This window comes from Schistocerca serialis, chromosome 5 (genome assembly GCF_023864345.2).
Source record: "Schistocerca serialis cubense isolate TAMUIC-IGC-003099 chromosome 5, iqSchSeri2.2, whole genome shotgun sequence".
NCBI lineage: Eukaryota > Metazoa > Arthropoda > Insecta > Orthoptera > Acrididae > Schistocerca > Schistocerca serialis.
Genome location: NC_064642.1, coordinates 519652809 through 519672354, shown reverse-complemented (window position 1 = coordinate 519672354; position 19546 = coordinate 519652809). Strand labels below are relative to the sequence as shown.

The 19546-nt window shown below is 40.7% G+C and overlaps 1 protein-coding gene across 1 annotated transcript in view; it reads left to right on the top strand.

The window, feature by feature from the left end:
- The first annotated feature begins 1842 nt into the window (after positions 1-1842).
- The window catches only part of LOC126481351 (abl interactor 2), a 58917-nt gene continuing 41213 nt past the window's right edge, over positions 1843-19546 (top strand). Inside the window, exons 1-2 of the mRNA XM_050105046.1 lie at positions 1843-1969; positions 2078-2202. Of these exons, the coding sequence (XP_049961003.1) occupies positions 2181-2202 (22 nt within the window). The 5' untranslated portion in view covers positions 1843-1969; positions 2078-2180. The remainder of the gene's footprint in view (positions 1970-2077; positions 2203-19546) is intronic.

The window sequence follows — 19546 nt, the reverse complement described above, 5'->3', positions numbered from 1 at the left end:
CTTCCACGAAACAACAAGAATGATACCATTTATGCGCCACTACACAGATTTTAACACCTTTTATCACTTTTTTTGCACATAGCATACAATTCACTGGCGGTAATTTACCGATATTCACGGAGCGATTTGCCACTACATTCATATACGCCGCCATCTTGCATTATCCAAACATATGGTTCAAGGGAAGTGTCTGTTTCCCTATGATTTTGTTGGTGTAATTTTTTTATCTTTTTGTATGTCATTTTGTGTTTTGGGATCGTGGTGTGGTGGTCTTTTTTTTTTTACTATTATATTTAGCTTGTCCTCAGCCTAAAACCCCCAACTTCCTGCAGTTGACCTGCTAGTTTGATCGTATTTTTGGAGGGAGATGTTATTGTCTTATTTATATGTATCTTCGTGTTTGTTGCTGTGTGTATCTAGTGACGTCATAGACACACTTAAAATAGCCATTTCCGCAATATTGAGGACGTCATGGGTCAAAGCAGACAGGTGGAATCGGACACTTTTGTATCAAAAAGTCTTTCAAACACTCTGTAAACCGTGCTTTATCTGAAACCAAGTTTTAATGGTTGCTGACTTGCTGGCAGTTTATTCAGTATTCAGTTTCCTGAATATTGGACCCCTTTTTGGACCAAGGTAAGTGATTTTAGATCTTTATGTAGATTGCTGTTCCTATTTCTAGTATTGATATTATGTATTGAATTTTTGGTTGAAAATACTTGCAACAAATTTCAGTAAGGAATAAATATACTAGGAAGCAGTGCTTAGAATACAAAGTTCCTCATACAGGTTCCTACATGATGTTCTTGAATTTATACCACAAACGATTTTTATTACACACTTTTACATGCTACAAATTTTTGCTCTGTTTGATGAATTACTACAGAACATGATCCCTTATGAAATAAACAATGAAAGTATGTAAGCTTTTTTATATTTATGTCTTCTACATCTTACATCATTCTCACTGCAAATACAGACTTGTTTAGGTGCTTCATCAGTTCTGTGGTATGCCCTTCCCAACTGAATTTAGTATCGAGTTGTAGTCCCAGATACGTAACACTGTCAAACTTTTCGATCTGCATGTCTTCATATGTTATACACATGCTGTAGCTAGAGAAATCGAGCAGTTTTCCAAAGCTCACATAAAACTTGGATTGGCATACTCACACTTTCCCCAATAGGCCTATCTTGTACAGGACAGGAGTAAACGAATCTGTCACATTCCGTATATTTTTTTGTTGTATTACAAGGCTGTACACTTATTCTATTAAGTGAGCAGAATAAGAAATTAAGCTTCGTATTTAACCTACAGTATTCAGTTTACATATTACTTCGTACTTAAAAATGCACGTTATTAACATTTTACTTAAACAGTGCTGTGGTGAAGTTCCGCGTACTTTCTGTTGCAGCTGCGAATATAATTTCTAATACCGACCGATAACCTACACACATATAATATGAAACACTAATGATCGTTCTAACAACTGAAATGTACCCGGAGTTAATTTGATAAGGTTATGACACGATTCATACGACATTCCTACCATTTCGCAATACTCGCAGTTATACTATAATTAAACTGATGGATTCCAGCTATGTCGTTATTTAACTGTAGCCCCGTCGGAGTATTCGGCAGTGAAAAATAACTTAACACTTATTGATAACAGTTAAAAATAACGGTTATCAAAGAATAAGTGGAACCATGATAACGGTTACTCCAGAAAAACCGTTTGGCCCACCACTAGTGGTTAGCTCTCCCCAATGATATCTAGCTAATCCAGTGATCTCTATACTAATAGTATGGATCACTGAGTTAATCCCCTTGATATCATCTTTGCCTAGGCTCAACATTGCCTTTGCTTTTGTTTCACTTGACAACAAGAGTATCGTTGAAATAGATGTTGTTGATGGCTGTCAGGTGGTTGCGATGTATAGAAAAATGTTAACATTGTGATTACAGTGAGAAGTACGTTGAATTATGAAAGTGATGGCTAGTAGTGTGCAATTATGAATAATGTTATTGTGAAAGTGAATGTTTTTCACGCGTGATAATTGTATGATGTGTATGTGACAGGGAAGGGCGGGGTTTCAATTGGTCATACTTCCGCTGTTGGCTTTATCTATCCATTATTAGTGTCCATTGGATGTAGTAACCAGTCGACAAAGCAATCCACAAGATGTGTTCTGTAATACATCCTGGTAAGTGTCCAAAGTTTTTCCATTGCTTTTATGTTTGTATTACAAGTAGGCGTTCGGAGGGAGGCACTGCTTGTTTATGAGGTTGAAATGAATACCGTCAGACAGTATTGTTAGTGAATGTTGACTTTTTACTTAATATCGTATCTACTACTGCTCACCTATAATGGGCTTTGAGGGAGAATAAAAGCCTTGTGTGTATTGTTGCAAGTTTAACGCATCGATTCAATTTCTATCAGTAGACTCTGATAATTTACAGTCCTTCTGAAGTTCTCTCTTGCTCTCTCTCATATACATTATAAGTTTATATTATTAATCAGTCTCAACCAGAGCTGGGTATGCCCCTATTATTTTAATGATATTTACATTGATTTATGTACTGTCGAAGCAAAAACGCCCATGTTCTTGCTGAAATACCCGCCAGATTTTCTTGAAAGATTCACCATCATGTGTTTCATCTTTGCTCAGATGGCTGTAGAGAAGGTGGGTGTAGATGATAGTCAAGGAACTTCTGCTGACTTGTGGTACCTTACAGAGTAACATCAGTAAGGCAGATGTTGAACCTTTTACATGTCTGCATAGTGTTTCCAACAAGCCCTTATCAATTGAAAGTATTACAGATTTAAAAGAAAAAGGTGGCAGTGTGTCATACCTTTCTCTGGTTATGACATTCATGATGATATCGGAACTAAGAGTTATTTTTCACTTCCTGTTCTTTATATTCCAATGACTCTGTACCCAGTAGAACATTTATCAACCAGTTATACCTGGCAGACATAGTTTGTGCAAATAGGGCCCATATAATTCTCATCTGCTACATGATCAGTAACTGAAAGTAATAATTGTTACTTGCACATCTGTAGCTTGTGGAGTCCCTTTGGTTGTCTTTTAAAAATTACTTCTACCTCATTTTTATTCCGTGAAATGTGTTTACTGTTAACTAATTTTGCGTCACTTTTCATACTGCCTTTCCCTGACTAACATCACTTATTAAATTATTACATTTCATCACTCTTTTTCTTGTAAAACAAGGTAGTGCCACTTTATATAATATTTGTGTTATATCCCCTGTCTGTTCAAATCTGCTACAACTAATTTTTGTAATGATCAGTGTGCAGTGTTGTTTAATCTTTCTAGTTTATCTCAAAGGTTTTCATTTTTAATTTGTTTCTTGAATAGAGCACATTTCCTGTCAAGTTTTTGCAATAACACAGAATTTGGCATGGACATCATTAAACAAAGGTGTTTCTTGTTGTGGTGGGCTCTTCTTACGAAATACACCAACTTTCTCCTCCAAATATGAAAATATTCTGTTGATTCTGAACTACGTAGGGAGAAACGATCAGAGCTTGCATGCAAAGATATATGTGGTCTTTTTTTTAACATTCTGTTCTAGAGTGGACTAATAGAGGTGGTTAAGTAAATACTCTGCCAGGCACTTAAGTGTTATTTGCAGAGTATCCATGTGGGTGTAGATATTTCACTTGTTTTCCAGGGATTTCTACTAGGTTGTGTCGTTTTTTTCCTATTTCATCTTCTGCTGCCATCGTCTCGAAGCTAGCCATTCATCTTCTACTGTATTCATTTCCCCATTCTCAATGAGTTGTTTGAACTCTCAGCAATTTCAATTTATCCAGGTCCTGGATCCAGAATTTCCTACGTTTCTCCAATTTCTTCAGTTTTAATCTGCAGACATTATGGTCAGAAACCACATGTGCACCTGGAAACATTTAAGCAGTTAAGAATCAAGTTTCGGAATATTAATGTTATAATTATGTAAGTACTAAGCTCTCTCTCTCTCTCTCTCTCTCTCTCTCTCTCTCTCTCTCTCTCTCTCTCCCTCTCCCTCTCTCCCCCCCCCCTCCCCCAAAATCCCAGAAATACCCCTATCAGGGATCAAACATGTTATCGACAATATGAAAAAATGAACTGCTCTAGGTAGAGGTGATCTGTCATTCGATATTTTAAAACTGATGGATTAGGAATCTGTAAAGCATTTAAAACCAAACTGAGCAAGATGGCACAACGGTTAGCACACTGGAGTCACATTGGGAGGACGACAGTTCGAAAACAGTGTCCGGCCATCCTGATTTAGGTTGGAAATACGGAAGCGTCCGATCCCGCCCGTCTGCTTTGACCCATGACGCCACAAATATGGCGGAAACGACCATAAACCACGATTCCAATATGGCGCATGTAAAGTCAGTACGTACACATTATGAGGACGAAAATACATCGAAAAAAACACACACACACACACACACACACACACACACACACACACACACACACACACATATTCCACAAAAAGCCTAATAACACTAACGGGACAAGCGCGGGAAATGGTGTGTTTTTGGATGGGGGCAAACTAAATATAAACAAATTTAAACACTCACCCCCATACAAAACCACACAAAACGACGAAAGAAACCGTCATCACAAAACTCCACAAATACCACTAAACACAATATCTGGAATCGGACAGTTCGCTTGACCTATATAGCTCAACAGCAGCTCCCGATCTCATAACTCAGGATCGAACACTTTCCTTGGCCTATATAGCTCAAAAACATCTCCCGATACCAATATCAACATACGCAGCCACACATTGGGATCGAACACTTCTTTGACCTGCGCAGTGTTAATTTTATGTCATATCCATTCCTTAACAAAAACAACAATCGATTAATTTTACTAAAATTACCACACGATGTACAGCGAACAACACTAAATTAACCTTTACTCACTGAAACGAATTCCACTACAAACACAGCCGACCCTCGAACAATTCTGGATAATGAACAAAAGCAAACTGAGCCCATTACACCACACGAACGAAAACCCTGAACACACCATCAGAGAGCACAACAAACCACAACACGACGACATATACAAACACGCCACACACACACACACAAAAACCAAACTCCGCGCCGTCATGACGTCACACACGACAACACCCTTACGTCACGGGTCAAAGCCGACGCGTGGGATCGGACGCTTCTGTCGACCCTTTAGGTTTTCATCAGTTTCCCTAAATCGCTTTAAGCAAATGCCAGAATGTTTCCTTTGAAGGAGCACGGCCAACTTCCTTTTCCATCCTTCCCTAATCTGATGGGACTGATGACCTCACTGTTTCGTCCCCTCCTCCAAATCTAAGAACCATTTAGCTCAAATGTTTTAAAGTTGTTTGCGCTGTGGAACATTATCAAGAGATTGGAATAAAGCCAAAATAGTCATAACACATTCTAAAGATATGAAGAACTACATTGCCCTTATCAGTCTCCTGTACACACTGTACAAAGTTTTTACTAGAATTTTGATTACTGGGATGAGCGTCACATTTGATTTGGCTCAATCTATTGAGCAAGCTGTGTTTCACACAAGATTTAGCACAGTTTATTGTATCCTCATTCTCTGTGAAACAATTAACAGGTGGAACAAATGAGTTAGTGCCGCCAACCTCTTTGCCTTGCCTTTTTTAGATTTTGAAAATGCATTAAATTGAATCAATCATCCAGTTGTGTCTGAGGCTCTAACGGAACAAGGAATAGAACAGGTTAATGATTAAAATCTTTTATTTTCTTTATTGTTGAACACTGATTCAGAGAGACCCCAACACCAAGTTATTTAATTGACTGAGATGACTGTGAACATATCTGAAACCTTCTGGCACCTCTAGGCCTCTCCCATATGTTCAGCCTTCATATTTGTCAGCCAAAAGCTTTTATATCTCAGAAGTACTCCTTTAAGCTAATGGTCAATATTTCTGTCACTTAAACAATTCACTTCCAATGATGAACTGCGTAAACCTCACATCACCCAGTTGATGAATGCTGGAACAGTTCCATCATTGAGGCCATGGCCAGTTCATGGTGTGCCTTAAAACTCCCTCACTCTTCATGCATTAGGTGCTTGTCCTAACAGGCATGTCCCAAGTGAAACAAATTAAAAAGAAGGAATTTGCTGTTGTGGTCTCAGTCCAAAGACCAATTTGATGCATCTCTCCACACTACTTTAGTCTGTGCAAGCCTCTCCAACTCTGTGTAACCGCTACAACCTAGATCCAGTTGAACAAGCTTACTGTATTCAAAACGTGGTCTCCCTCGACAGTTTTTACCAGCCACACTTCCTTCCATTACGAAGTCTTCTTCACCCTTAAGAACTGCTGTCACATTAGAAGAAGAATTCAACAATGCTTTTACAAAATCTGTAGCATTGTTTACAACACATTTCCTGCTTTTCACACAAGACCAAACTTGGCATTTGACAGCCCCACCAATTTCATCCACTGCCCCTTCCCATGAAAAGTTGCAAAGTACTTCCATGTAGTTCTTTTGGCATGACTCTTACTTAGAACTTTTATAGCCTCTGCAATATATCTGCTTTTTAACTGGGAAGCAGGACCATCTAACCAGATTGTAACTTGTCTAATATTTTTTGGTAGTTCTTCAAGAAGTCTATCAACATAGGGAATGACAGTGTTTTTGTGTGATCCAGATTATCAGATACCAACACATAGGGATGAGAAGTACCTGAATGCCGAATCATGACAGTAAAAATACTAATTAGATTCTGCTGCTAATGTGTGCTTTCAATTTCATCTTGACTTACTCATGTAAAATTTTCAGAAAAATCGATTTGCATCATGGCAGTTAGCATCGTAGAAGGCAGTGATTCCTTATCACTCTGATAGTTCTTTGATTGTTCTCTCTTAAAGTAGCAGTGCTCTAAAAATTCATGTCCCATGGTAAGAATATGATCAATAAGATTCTGTAACATACCTTCTCCCTCTACTTTCAAAATTCTGCCATCACTCTCCTGCCACACATACCACTTCACGTTGTACTCTTGTACACCAGTACATAAATCAGGAAGTTTAATTTTCCAATAAATCATTACATTTCATGCATTTTCCCAACCAACTATCAGCTGTAGGCTCTGCACATAGAAAAAATTCTGGCCAGTTACTGGTGTATTTTGGTATTTGAGGTACTACACTATGAAGAGAGTTAATAGCACAGATGAAATTCTAGTGATACCTGCAGAGACACACGTGTGGAGGTTTATTGGCAAGCATGACATGTTTGGGTTTTAATTCTGTGAGTTTACTGGAAATACGGAAGCGTCCGATCCCGCCCGTCTGCTTTGACCCATGACGTCACAAATATCGCGGAAACGACCGTAAACCACAATTCCAATATGGCGCATATGAAATTGTTATGTACACATTATGGAGACGAAAATACATCGAAAAACACACACACACACACACACATTCCACAACAAGCCTAATGACACTAACGGGACAAGCGCGAGAAATTGGGGGTTTTTGGGTGGGGACAAAGTAAATATAAACAAATTTAGACAGAAGCAAAAAACCGACATCACAAAACTCCCCAAATACCACTAAACATAGTATCATCTGGAATTGGACACTTCCCTTGACCTACATAGCTCCCGATTCCATAAATTGGGACCAAACACTTCCCTTGACCTATATAGCTCAAAAACATCTCCCGATACCAGTACCAACATTCACAGCCACACATTGGGATTGAACACTTCCCTTGACCTATATAGCTCAACAGCAGCTCCTGGTCCCATAAATTACGACCAAACACTTCCCTTGACCTATATAGCTCAAAAACATCTCCCGATACCAATACCAACACCAACTATCACAGCCACACATTGGGATCAAACACTTCCCTGTATAGCTCAACAGCAGCTCCCGGTCCCATAAATTGGGATCGAACACTTCCCTTGACCTATACAGCTCAACAGCAGCTCGCGATCACATAAATTAGGATCAAACACTTCCCTTGACCTATATAGCTCAAAAACATCTCCTGACATCAATACATACACACATTTCAATAAAACACTTCCCTCGACCCCAACACCAACACACAACACATACACTAAAAACAAAAAAATAGAAACTTACCGCAAAAAAGTTCTGGCGCCACAAACTAGGCTGGCCACCACAATCACACACAGGCGCGTCGCCCCCACCCCCTGCGCCCCACACCAACGAAAAAATACTCAACCAAAAGAAAGACCCCCCCCCTCCCCCCCCCCCAACCAACCCAACCTCCCACCTCACCCCAAAATAAAAAACCAAATGCAACATAAAAAAATCTCAATCACACACAACAACTCAACAAAAACTTCAACAAAATAGATCCTCCACAAACTAACACACTTCGTACCCCCCCCCCCCCCCCCCCAAACACTCTAACATGAAATAAACCACCCACCCCACCCTGAGCCGCAGCCACCCACCCACCCAACCTAACTAACCACTTTTGGCCTATACATTTTACTAACAGCCCTTAAAAAACCCGAAAAAAACATAGCCCTCAGGGACACTCTTCCGCCAACAGTACTCATCTAAATGAGACTGAAGGTTGGAAGAGCGGCTCTTCCCCCTCCCAAGAACTGACTTAACAGCCCCACACATCCCCTCTATTGTATTTGTGCAAGCACCCGTCTCATAATTTTTGAGCTCTAAGCTATGGTTAATGACTAAATGATTGAATCCCTTCTCACCCAACCCCCTATATGAAGAAAATGCATCTGAAACTACTGTGGACCCCGGTTCTATGTACTCCTCAATTAAGCCCGCTAATTCCGCCTTAGACCTTCCTTCCACAACTCTAAAAACACATTCAGAACACTCACCTCTCCCGGAACAACAGCCCCCCACGCCCAGACACCAACCACACACTTACTCCTCCCATACTTCCTTTTCCCAAACTGCAACTCGTCCACCTCCACAACCACCCCATGCCCCCCCCCCCCCCCCCCCCCCCTCCCAGCTTACCCCTGTACTTACTAAACTCGGGACACACTTCACGGCAGAAAGAAAACCAATCAAGCACACCCCTCTCACTCACACCAGTTCCATGCACGCAAAAACTGTGTGGGGATCTTTAACAAAAATAATAAGTCACCACTACAATCTCGCGCACGCCCAACCTAGACTTCTCGAACCAGGAACCACGCCATATGGAACGCCAAATGTAATCCTTTCGACAGCACCACATATAACCGTCCCTGGTCCGAGACGCCGGAACTTTAGCCAACTTCATTTCTTTGCCACAAATAGAGCACTTCACCATCTCAACAATTAAACCAAACAGCTGCAAAAACTTTATCAGTTCCAAAGCGGTGTTTCCCTTCATTTCCCTCAGACGCGTGCTATTAATTTTATCCATCGTATCCATTCCTGAACAAAAATAACAACCGATTAATTTACTAAAATTACCACATGACATACAGCGAACAACACTAAATTAACCTTCACACAGAACCACTAAATCATTAACTCACTGAAATGAATTCCACTACAAACACAGCCAACACTCGAACAATTCTGCATAATGAGCAAGACCAAACTGAGCCCATTACACCACACAAACAAAAGCCCTGAACATACCACCAGAGGGCATAACACACCACAACACGACGACATCTACAAACACGCCACACACACAAACCAAACTCCACGCCGTCATGGCGTCACACACCACAACACCCTTACGTCATGGGTCAAAGCCGATGCGTGGGATCGGATGCTTCTGTCGACCCAGTTTACTTTTACCATTCACTTTTCCATTTTCTTCACAAAACATTGCATGGGCTTCTTTCAAAGAAAACATCAAGTGTTGTACTTGCAACTTACTCTTACCTTTCTCATCCTTTGCAGTCACAACGTCTTTGTGTCCAGGGGCCTGTCTGCTAATGTCATCCCTTTCATAGAATTTGCTCACTGTGCTTATTATTTCATCATGTATTTTTTGTTCAGAGATTCTTTCTACTTCTAAAGGTTCAACAAATTTATGATACAACCTTCCAATAACACATTTTTGTTTTCTGGCTGATGCTGGAAGTACACATTTCACTTTTGATATGGCTTTTCTCAATGAAGACCTATTTTTATATGGTGGAGAGGCAGAACTACTTGGTGTAGCTGAAGATGCTTCCTTTAGCCGCTTCCTGTACTTGACAACAGTTTCTCTGACATTCCATTTCCTGTCTGCAGCAATCCTTTCTTGCTCTCTGTTACTAAAACATTTTTCCTGTTCCTGCTTCTTTTCCTGAACTTTTTCATAGTTTCCTTGTGTTTGATTTTACGCTCTTCATATCTGCCTTCTTCTCCTCATCTTTTCAGCTTCACTTAAGGGGAGCCGGAATGATGAAAATGACAAAATTAATGTTTTTTGTTTTTTTTTATTATAAAATTATTTGGAGTTTTCTGAAGAAAACAAATCAAGTTTCGCCCTTCTAAGTGAATTCTAAGAGTGTCTTTTTATCGCTGCGAAGTTGACGTGCTGCATTAACAGTTGTAGCGACATGGTGTGTCACCACTGATGGTGCTGCTCGCTGGCTATCTTTGCGGAATTAGACAGTGTTTTGTTTTCCAACGTTGTGTGGCTTTATCTCTGTGACAAATGACTGTTCATATCAGTAAACATGAACGGTATACCGTGTGTGTTGACTTGTGGAGTTTGCTTTTTGTTGTTTAGCTGTTCAATTCTGCGTATTTGACGAATTTTGTTCGTACCTGTTTTACGTATTTGGTTTGTGGATATCAATATGCCCCGTTTCAGCTATCGAGTGTTTGAGAAAAGGCACAATGAGTGGAAGAAGAAATCTTTTGTTGTTTCGAAAGGAGATACTGCTCAGACTGCTTCACCGACTACTTCAAATGAATGTGATAGAACTTCTTTGAGCAAGAAACTTTGTGACAGAAAAGAAAAATTTGAAAACTATGAAAGTGATAGTAATGATGTGAATGAAATAATTAACATTTCCTTGCTCTCTAATATTTTGAAACATAACGTTTTATGCCAAGTTTGCAAAGAAAGAGGACTGGAATTGAAAATAACTTCACACATTGGTTTGGCATGTAAAATGTTATTGAAATGTAACAGATGTGCTGCAGAAGTTTTGTTTTCTAATTCTAACAGTATTCCTCGTAGTGGTAATAGTGGAAAGAAGGTGTATGATATAAATGTTAGGCTAGTGTATGGCTTGCGTTGCATTGGCAAGGGCAGTGCTGCAGGGACAATGTTATGAGGAATTATGAACTTGCCAAAACCACCAACCAAGTTTGGATTTTATGATGAATTGGTGGGATCTTCTGCTGAAGATATTGCTCAAGGAACAACGAAGAAAGCAGCTGAAGAAGCTGTGACAGATAATGGGAATTGTAGAGATTTAACTGTTGCTTTATATGGATCATGGCAATGTAGAAGTCATAAATCTGTAAATGGAGCTGTGACAGCTATCAGTGGAGACAGTTGTAAAGTAATTGTTGTTGGTATTCTCTCAAAACATTGTAGATGTAAGGGCAATACCAAGGACCAACATAGTGAAAGTTGTGAAGCAAATTTTCACACCACGAGTGGAGCGATGAAAGTAGAGGGAGTAAAAGCAATTTTTTCCAGATCACAGGAGTGGTATAATGTACGCTACACTAACTATCTAGGAGATGGTGATTCTAAGGAATATAAAGTTGTAGAGGACTCAAACCATATGACAATGAAATTCACATAAAAAAAACAGGGAGTGCATTGGACATGTGCAGAAGCGCATGGGGGCTCGCTTGCGCAAACTAAAGCAGACATTAGGATCCCAGAACCTTAGTGATGGTAAGACCCTTGGAGGAAGAGGAAGAGGAAGATTGGCAGATGAAGATTGGCAGATGAAGCAATTGATAGGCTGCAGAGGTACTATGGGTGTGCAATTAGGCAAAATACAAGAAGCATTGAGCATGTGAGGAGAGCAGTATGGGCATTATTTTTTCGTACTGCATCAACAAATGAGCACCCGCAACATGCACCGTGCCCCACAGGTGATGACTCATGGTGTAAGTACCAATCAGGAAAGGAATATGCCCATAAAAACAGTTTGCCAAATGCTGTAATTGATGTAATGAAGCCCATATTCAGAGATTTATGACAGCCAAGTTTATTGGAAAAGTGTTTACACGGGAAAACACAAAATCCAAATGAAAGTGTAAATAATTTAATTTGGATTAGGATTCCCAAAAGAGTGTTTGTACAGGTAAAAACATTGCATTTTGGAGTGTATGATGCAATGGCAACATACAATAAAGGAAACATTATCAAATGTGATGTGCTGAAACGTTTAGGTTTCCAACCAGGACACAACACCATTTCCACAATGCGCCTAATTGATGAAGAAAGACCAAGAGGTTCAGGAAGAATAGACAAAAGTCTACAGCATGCGGCAAAAGGGAAGAAACAGACCAGTGAAAAGGAAACTAACACTGGAAAAAAAATGAGGATGCTGATAATCCATCATATGGGGCAGGAATGTATTAAAAAACTGTGGAAGCCATTTCCCATAACTTTAAAATTTTCATCTTTGAGGAACATTTTCTCAAAAACTGCTAACGGTATATCAATGAAATTTATACACAATATTGTGTACTACTTTTCCTTCATTTTTATAACAGATTGTAAAAAAAATTGTATAATTCAAGAAGAAAAAGTGCTAAATTTTAGAGAAAAAAATAAGCATCTGTTTAAAAAAATTGTAAAACAAAAACCAATAAATATTTATTAACATGGCATTATAACCTTGTAGAGAAATATTCACTGAACATGCAGTCCAAATTTCAGAGCAATATGTTTAACGGTTTTAGAAAAAAATGTTCCTTCTGTTTGCTAAAATTAACATGGAGGAGATGGATCGTTCTGGCTCCCCTTAAAGGCATTCTGCAAAAATTGCAAATTGGTGTAAAATAGAAATGGCTATTCTCTATGGGATTTTATGTGGCATATGGAGATAAATATACATTAAATATGTTGAAATATATTGTTAGTTGTGTTGTATGTAATTCAGAGCCAATCTGACTGCTCAGAATTATAACTAATCCTACAAAAATTATGGTAACTCACATTACATAAATAAAGGTAACTCACGTTACTTGAATTAAATATCGTATACCAGGAGAGGGCTTCCAGGAGGTAAGTTATTTGAGACACCAAATTATCAGGTACACTTATGTGAAGGACAGAATGGCATGTAAGTTTCTATACTTTAATGTGTTTTGTGAAACTCTTTAAAAAATTGGCATTTGGTAACTCAAGTTACACATTTTGGGTTAGGTTGTAGCAATGTTTTTGTATTTATCATGCTTGAATTGTTTGTTTTTTAAAATATACCAAAAAGAAGAAGAAGTAGTTGTGCACTTTAAAGTGACATATAAACCATAAAGAATTATTATACATTTCATGATTTTTTTCCTTACCTTGAAATTGATCAAATCTTCTGCATGAACAAACTCAACAGGGTCAACGGAGGTGTCTGATCCCACCTGTTGGCATTGATCCGTAAGGGTCATAAGGGTATTGTTGTGTGGGGATAATGGAAGCGTCCGATTCCACCCGTCTGTTTTGACCCATGACGTCACCAATATGGCGGAAACTACCATTCACAACTACTCCCATACCGCACCTATGACGTCATTACACAAATATGACAACAAACACGAAAATAGATTGAAAAACCATCAAACTCACATTCCTCCAAAAATATAATGAAACTAATGGGACAAGCAGGGGAAATTGGGGTTTTTGGGTGGGGACAAACTAAATATAAACACACACCACTGAACCAAATGACACAAAATGATAAAATAACAAGACCCCACAACCTTCCCAAATTCCACTACACACAATATCCTCTAGAATCACTCACTTCCCTTGACTATGTAGCTCAATAGCATTTACCGATATCACATTATAAAACTCAACACTTTCATCATCACCACAATTATTGCTACCAAAAAAAAAAAAAGAAAGAAAACCAACATACAAAAACAAAATTGGAATCGAACATTTCCTGTGACCTACATAGGTCAACAGCAACTCATGAGACCAAATCACCAATACAATTTTGGTAAACATTTTTGGATACAGTGATCAATGCAGTATTATATTTTAACTAAAGTTCAGTCTTGATCACAACACTTATGTCTCAATAACATTGGTGACCGGTTTCGGTTATCTTTATATAACCATCTTCAGACCCATGGCTTCCTTGGAAGATGGTAGGCGGTGCTCTCCTCAGCTGCTACGAAGTCAACTGATCACTGATCAGCTGATCAGTTGACTTCGTAGCAGCTGAGGAGAGCTCCGCCTACCATCCTTCAAGGAAGCCATAGGTCTGAAGATGGTTATATAAAGATAACCGAAACTGGTCACCTATGTTATTGAGACATAAGTGTTGTGATCAAGACTGAACTTTAGTTAAAATACAAATCACCAATACCAACAACCAAACAACTCCCTTAGCCAACCAACCATCCAAACAGACAAAAACACCAAAAAAACAACAACTCGCCCCAAAAAATCTCCAGCACTGCCCTCTAGGTCACACACACACACACACACACACACACACACACACACACACACACACACCAACAAAAAAAAACCACAACAAAAAAAAAAAAACCACAACAAAAAAAAAAACCACAACAAAAAAACTCCCAACCCACCCCCCCTCCTCACCTCCCCCCACCACCCAAAATCAAAGACCCCTAAGCAAATAAAAACCAAAAACAATCTCAATCACACTCTACAACTCAATGTCAACTGTAACAAAAGAATACTCCACAACAAAATCAGAATAAACCCCCCCCCCTCCCCCACACCCACTGACCTCCACAAATCTCACCAACAGCTAAACCCCCCACCCATCCACCCCGAGCCGCAGCCACCACCCCCCACCCGACACCTCACTAACCCACAACCTTCGGCCTATGCATCCTACTAACTGCCCTTAAAAAAAAAACCCAAAAATACAATAGCCCTCAGGGACGCTCTTCCGCCAACAGTATTCATCTAAATGAGACTGAAGGTTAGAAGAGTGCCGCTTCCCCCTCTCAATAACTGACTTAATGACCGCCCAAAACCCCTTTGTGGTATTTGTACAGGCCCTGGTGTCATAATTTTTAAACTCAACACTGTGGTTCACTACTAAATGATTGTACCCCTGCTGACCCAACTCCCTATAAGAAGAATACGCATCTGAAACTTAGAACTACCCTCTTCTACGAAATCCTCAATCAATCCCACTAATTCCCTTTTTGTCTGCCTCTCCAAAACCCTAAATACACATTCTGAACACCCCCCCCCCCCCCTCGATACCACAGCCCCCACACCCATAAACCAACCACAGACTTACCCCTCCCATTCTTTCTCTTCCCAGACTGCAACTCTTCAACTTCAACAACCACCTCAGGCCCACCCAACTTGCCCCTGCACTTAAGATATTCCGAACACACCTCACAACAAAAAGAAAACCAATCAAGCACCATCCTCTCACTCACACCCACCTCATGCGCACAGAAACTGTGAGAGGATTTATAGCAAAAATGATAAGTTGTTAACACAATTTCTCGCATGGCCAACCTAGACTTCTCGAACCAGGAACCTCACCTAATGGAGCGCCGTAGGTTAACCTCCCTACGACACCTCCACATGTAGCCGTCCCTGGTCTGAGATGCTGGAACTTTTGTTAAGTTGCATTTCTTCCCGACACACAGAACACTTTTGACCACTTCAGCCAACAGACTAAATAGTTGAAGGAACTTAATGAGGGACAAAGCACTGTCCCCCATCAGCGCACACAAACACGAACTTTTGATTTTGTCAGTCAATCCATACCTACCAAAGACATAAACAAAGTAATTTTAAAAAATTCACGCACGATGAACAAAAAACAACACTACAATAACTTAGGCATAACAAATACTAAATAGTTAACTCACTGAAAAATATTCCTCTAACCGCACAGTCAACACCAAAACCACACACGTCAAAGGCTACAACGCAACTGAACCCAATACACCACATAAAAAACGTGACCCATATACACACCACCAGAGAGCACCACCAACCGCAACAAAATGCCATCTATACACACGCTACACATGCAAATTAAACCCAAAACACCACATAACACGCAACCCATAAACACACCACCAGAGAGCACCATAGACCACATCAAAACGACACCTACAAACTAGAGATGGGGGATCCGCTCCTGAACTAATTCATAGAGTTGAATCTTTCAAAGGAGTGAACAATCAGTGATTCAGAAAAAGAGAACAGTAGCTCCAAACGTTTCCCACAGCAGAGAGAGAGAGAGAGAGAGAGAGAGAGAGAGAGAGAGAGAGTCGGAGCAGACCAGTGGGGCCTCTGCTGGTCAGAGCACACTGCACGCCACACAACACAGCCAGCGCTGGCCTCTACCCTGCTTCTGCCTTGGCTGCCTGCATTGCGCAGTGCCCCGTTGGATTTTGTGTTTCACATATGCCGTGCCCTCTCTGTGCTGCCTCTGCCGCGTGCAGTGTCTGGCGCACCTTAACTTAGCATAGCACTCCGTCGACGATCGTTTCAGTCGCACGTCCTGCCCTCTGGGCAGTTGATGCGAGCAACGGGACAGAGAGCCTCCTAGCGGAGAACATAAGAACTACTTGCAACAACCTGCTCGCAAGAGAACGGACGATTTGTCTCCGAGCGGGTGAGTGGTGGCAGTTCACCGCTCCCCCCACCCTCGGAACTCGCCCGCTCAACGCTCACCCCACCGTTCTCGACTCTAGCCAGAGCGTTGAGCAAAGCAACTCAGGTGTCACTCTGGTCTCTGCGGTCTTAGCTCACGCAGTAATACAGCTCGCGGCTCGACCTGCTTGACTCAGCGCCTTTGCATCGGAGTTCGTCTCTACTGGATATTGTTCTTCGTAGTAATACCGTTATGTATATTACATAATTATGTTATGTATACATCATTTGTTTTTATTTTATTTTTATTTGTTTAAACTGATCAGATTAGGTTCCTGACGGCTCCTCTCACTATAGGATTTTTTATTATGGTCACTCGAATTTACACTTTAATTACGAGCGAACCGATAAACGTATAGCAAAAGTGATACACCAATATTTTCCTTGTTTTATTCTGCGGAAGGCTATATACAGCACTTTGGTCTTACAGTCAAATTTATATATTTTTTTCTTATTGTAGTACGGATTTTGCGATTTTAGGCGTCTTCGGAAGGAAATGTTCACTTTAAAAATATATGGCTTGCGATGTATTTGTACGAGGTTAATGAAATTTTAATTCATTATAGCCAATTATATTGTTAATGTAAATCTCAAGTTACAACATTTTCCAATCACCCAAAAAACCTTGATACTGCAAAATAAATCAATAATCAAAAACTTTGTCATATCGTGGAAATTTCAATAAACAATACAAAATTCTTACTCATTATCTGTGTTACTTCAAAATAGGATCAAATAAGATCAAAATACAGGTATAGTACTGGAATAAACCAAGTTTAAAGGGCAATGTGCCTTCCATTTATTTTCTGTTGTGAATGAGTGGTGAGTCATGAAAAAGAGCTAGTTCATTTCAGGGAGTGAACAGTTCTGATCCGATCTCTGAAAAGAACAGTTTTGCCCATCTCTACTACAAACACGCCACTCTCACAAACTAAACTCCATGCCATCGTGACGTCACATACAACAGGATTACATCACGTGTCAAAGCCGACGGGAAGAATTGAACACTTCTGTTGACCCTAATCTCTCTTGCCTATCTCAATAATTTCCTGTATTTCAAACGATAGACAATCCAGGATGAAATAATGACAAAGCTATGAAAAGGACAGTTGCTACTCAGCATATAGTGGAGAAACTGAGCTGCAGATAGGCAAAACAAATATATTGTCAAACAAAGCTGTCAGCGAAACAGGCCTTCGTCAGAATTAAACACACACACACACAGACACACACACACACACACACACACACACACACACACACACACAAAACCACAACCACAGAGACTGGCTGCCAAGACCAGACTGCAAGCAGCAGCACATGATGGGAGAAACAAGAAGCTGGATGGTGAGGGTGAGGAGGAGGCTGGGGCAGAGTGTGGGAGGGATAGCAGGGTAGGGGTGGGGCACAGAATGTGTTGCTTGTGGGAGCATGAGAGACGTAAACAGACTGTGGGTGCGTTGGTGGAATAGAGGGCTGTGTAGTGTTGGAATAGGAACATGGAAGGTGATAGGTGGGTATGGACAATGACTAATGAAAGTTGAGGCCAGGAGGGTTACGGGAACATAGGATACATTGTAGGGAGAGTTCCAACATGCAAAATTAAGAAAAGTGGGTGTTGGTGGGAACAGTCCAAATGGCACAGTCTCCGAAGCAGTCATTGAAATCAAGAATGTCATGTTGGGTGATGTGCTCAGCAACTGAGTGGGCCACCTGCTTCTTAGACACGGTTTGTTGGTGGCCATTAATGCGGAGGGACAGCTTGTTCATTGTCATATCCACATAGAATGCCGAACAGTGGTTGCAGATAAGCTTGTAGATCACATAACTGGTGTCACAGGTAGCCGTGCCTTTGAGATAGTCAGTGCTTGTGACTGGACTGGAGTAGGTGGTGGTTGGAGGATGTATAGGAAAGACCTTGCATCTGGATCTATTGCAGAGATATGAACTATGAGACAAGGAGTTGAGTGTGGGGTTTTTGTAGGAATAGACAAGAATATTGTGTGGGTTCGATGTATGGCGGAATGCCACTGTGGGTTGGGTGGGCAGGGTAGTGGGTAGGACATACCTCATTTCAAGGCGTGACGACAGTAGCCGAGCTGGAGAATGTGATTCAGTTGCTCCAGTCTGGGGTGGTATTGAGTCACAAAGGGAATATCCCGCTGTTGCTGGAAGGTGGGACTTCAGGATGTAGCCTGAGACTGGAGTGATAAGGCAAGAGAGATCTGTTTTTGTACAAGGTTGGGAGAATAATTATGGTCTCTGAAGGCCAGAGTGAGACCCTTGGTTTATTTCGAGAGGGACTGCTATCAGTATGGATGCAACGGCCACATGTGGCTAGGCTGTATGGAAGGGACTTCTTGGTATGGAATGGGCGGCAGCTGTCACAGTGAAGTTATTGGTAGTGGTTGGCAGGTTAGATATGAATGCAGGCACTGATTTAGCCATCTTTGAGGTGGAGGTCAGCGTGAGGAAGGTGGCTTGTTGGGTTAAGGAGGACCAAGTGAAGTAAATGGGGGAGAAGGTGTTGAGGTTCTGGAGGAATGTGGATACGGTGTCCTCAATCTCAAACCACATCATGAAGATATCAGCGAATCTGAAACAGGTGAGGGTTTGGGATGCTGGGTGATTAGAAAGGATTCCTCTAGATGGCCCACAAGTAGGTAGGCATAGCATGGAGCAATGCTGGTGCCTATAGCTGTACCCCAGATTTGTTCGTAGGTGATGCCTTCAGAGGA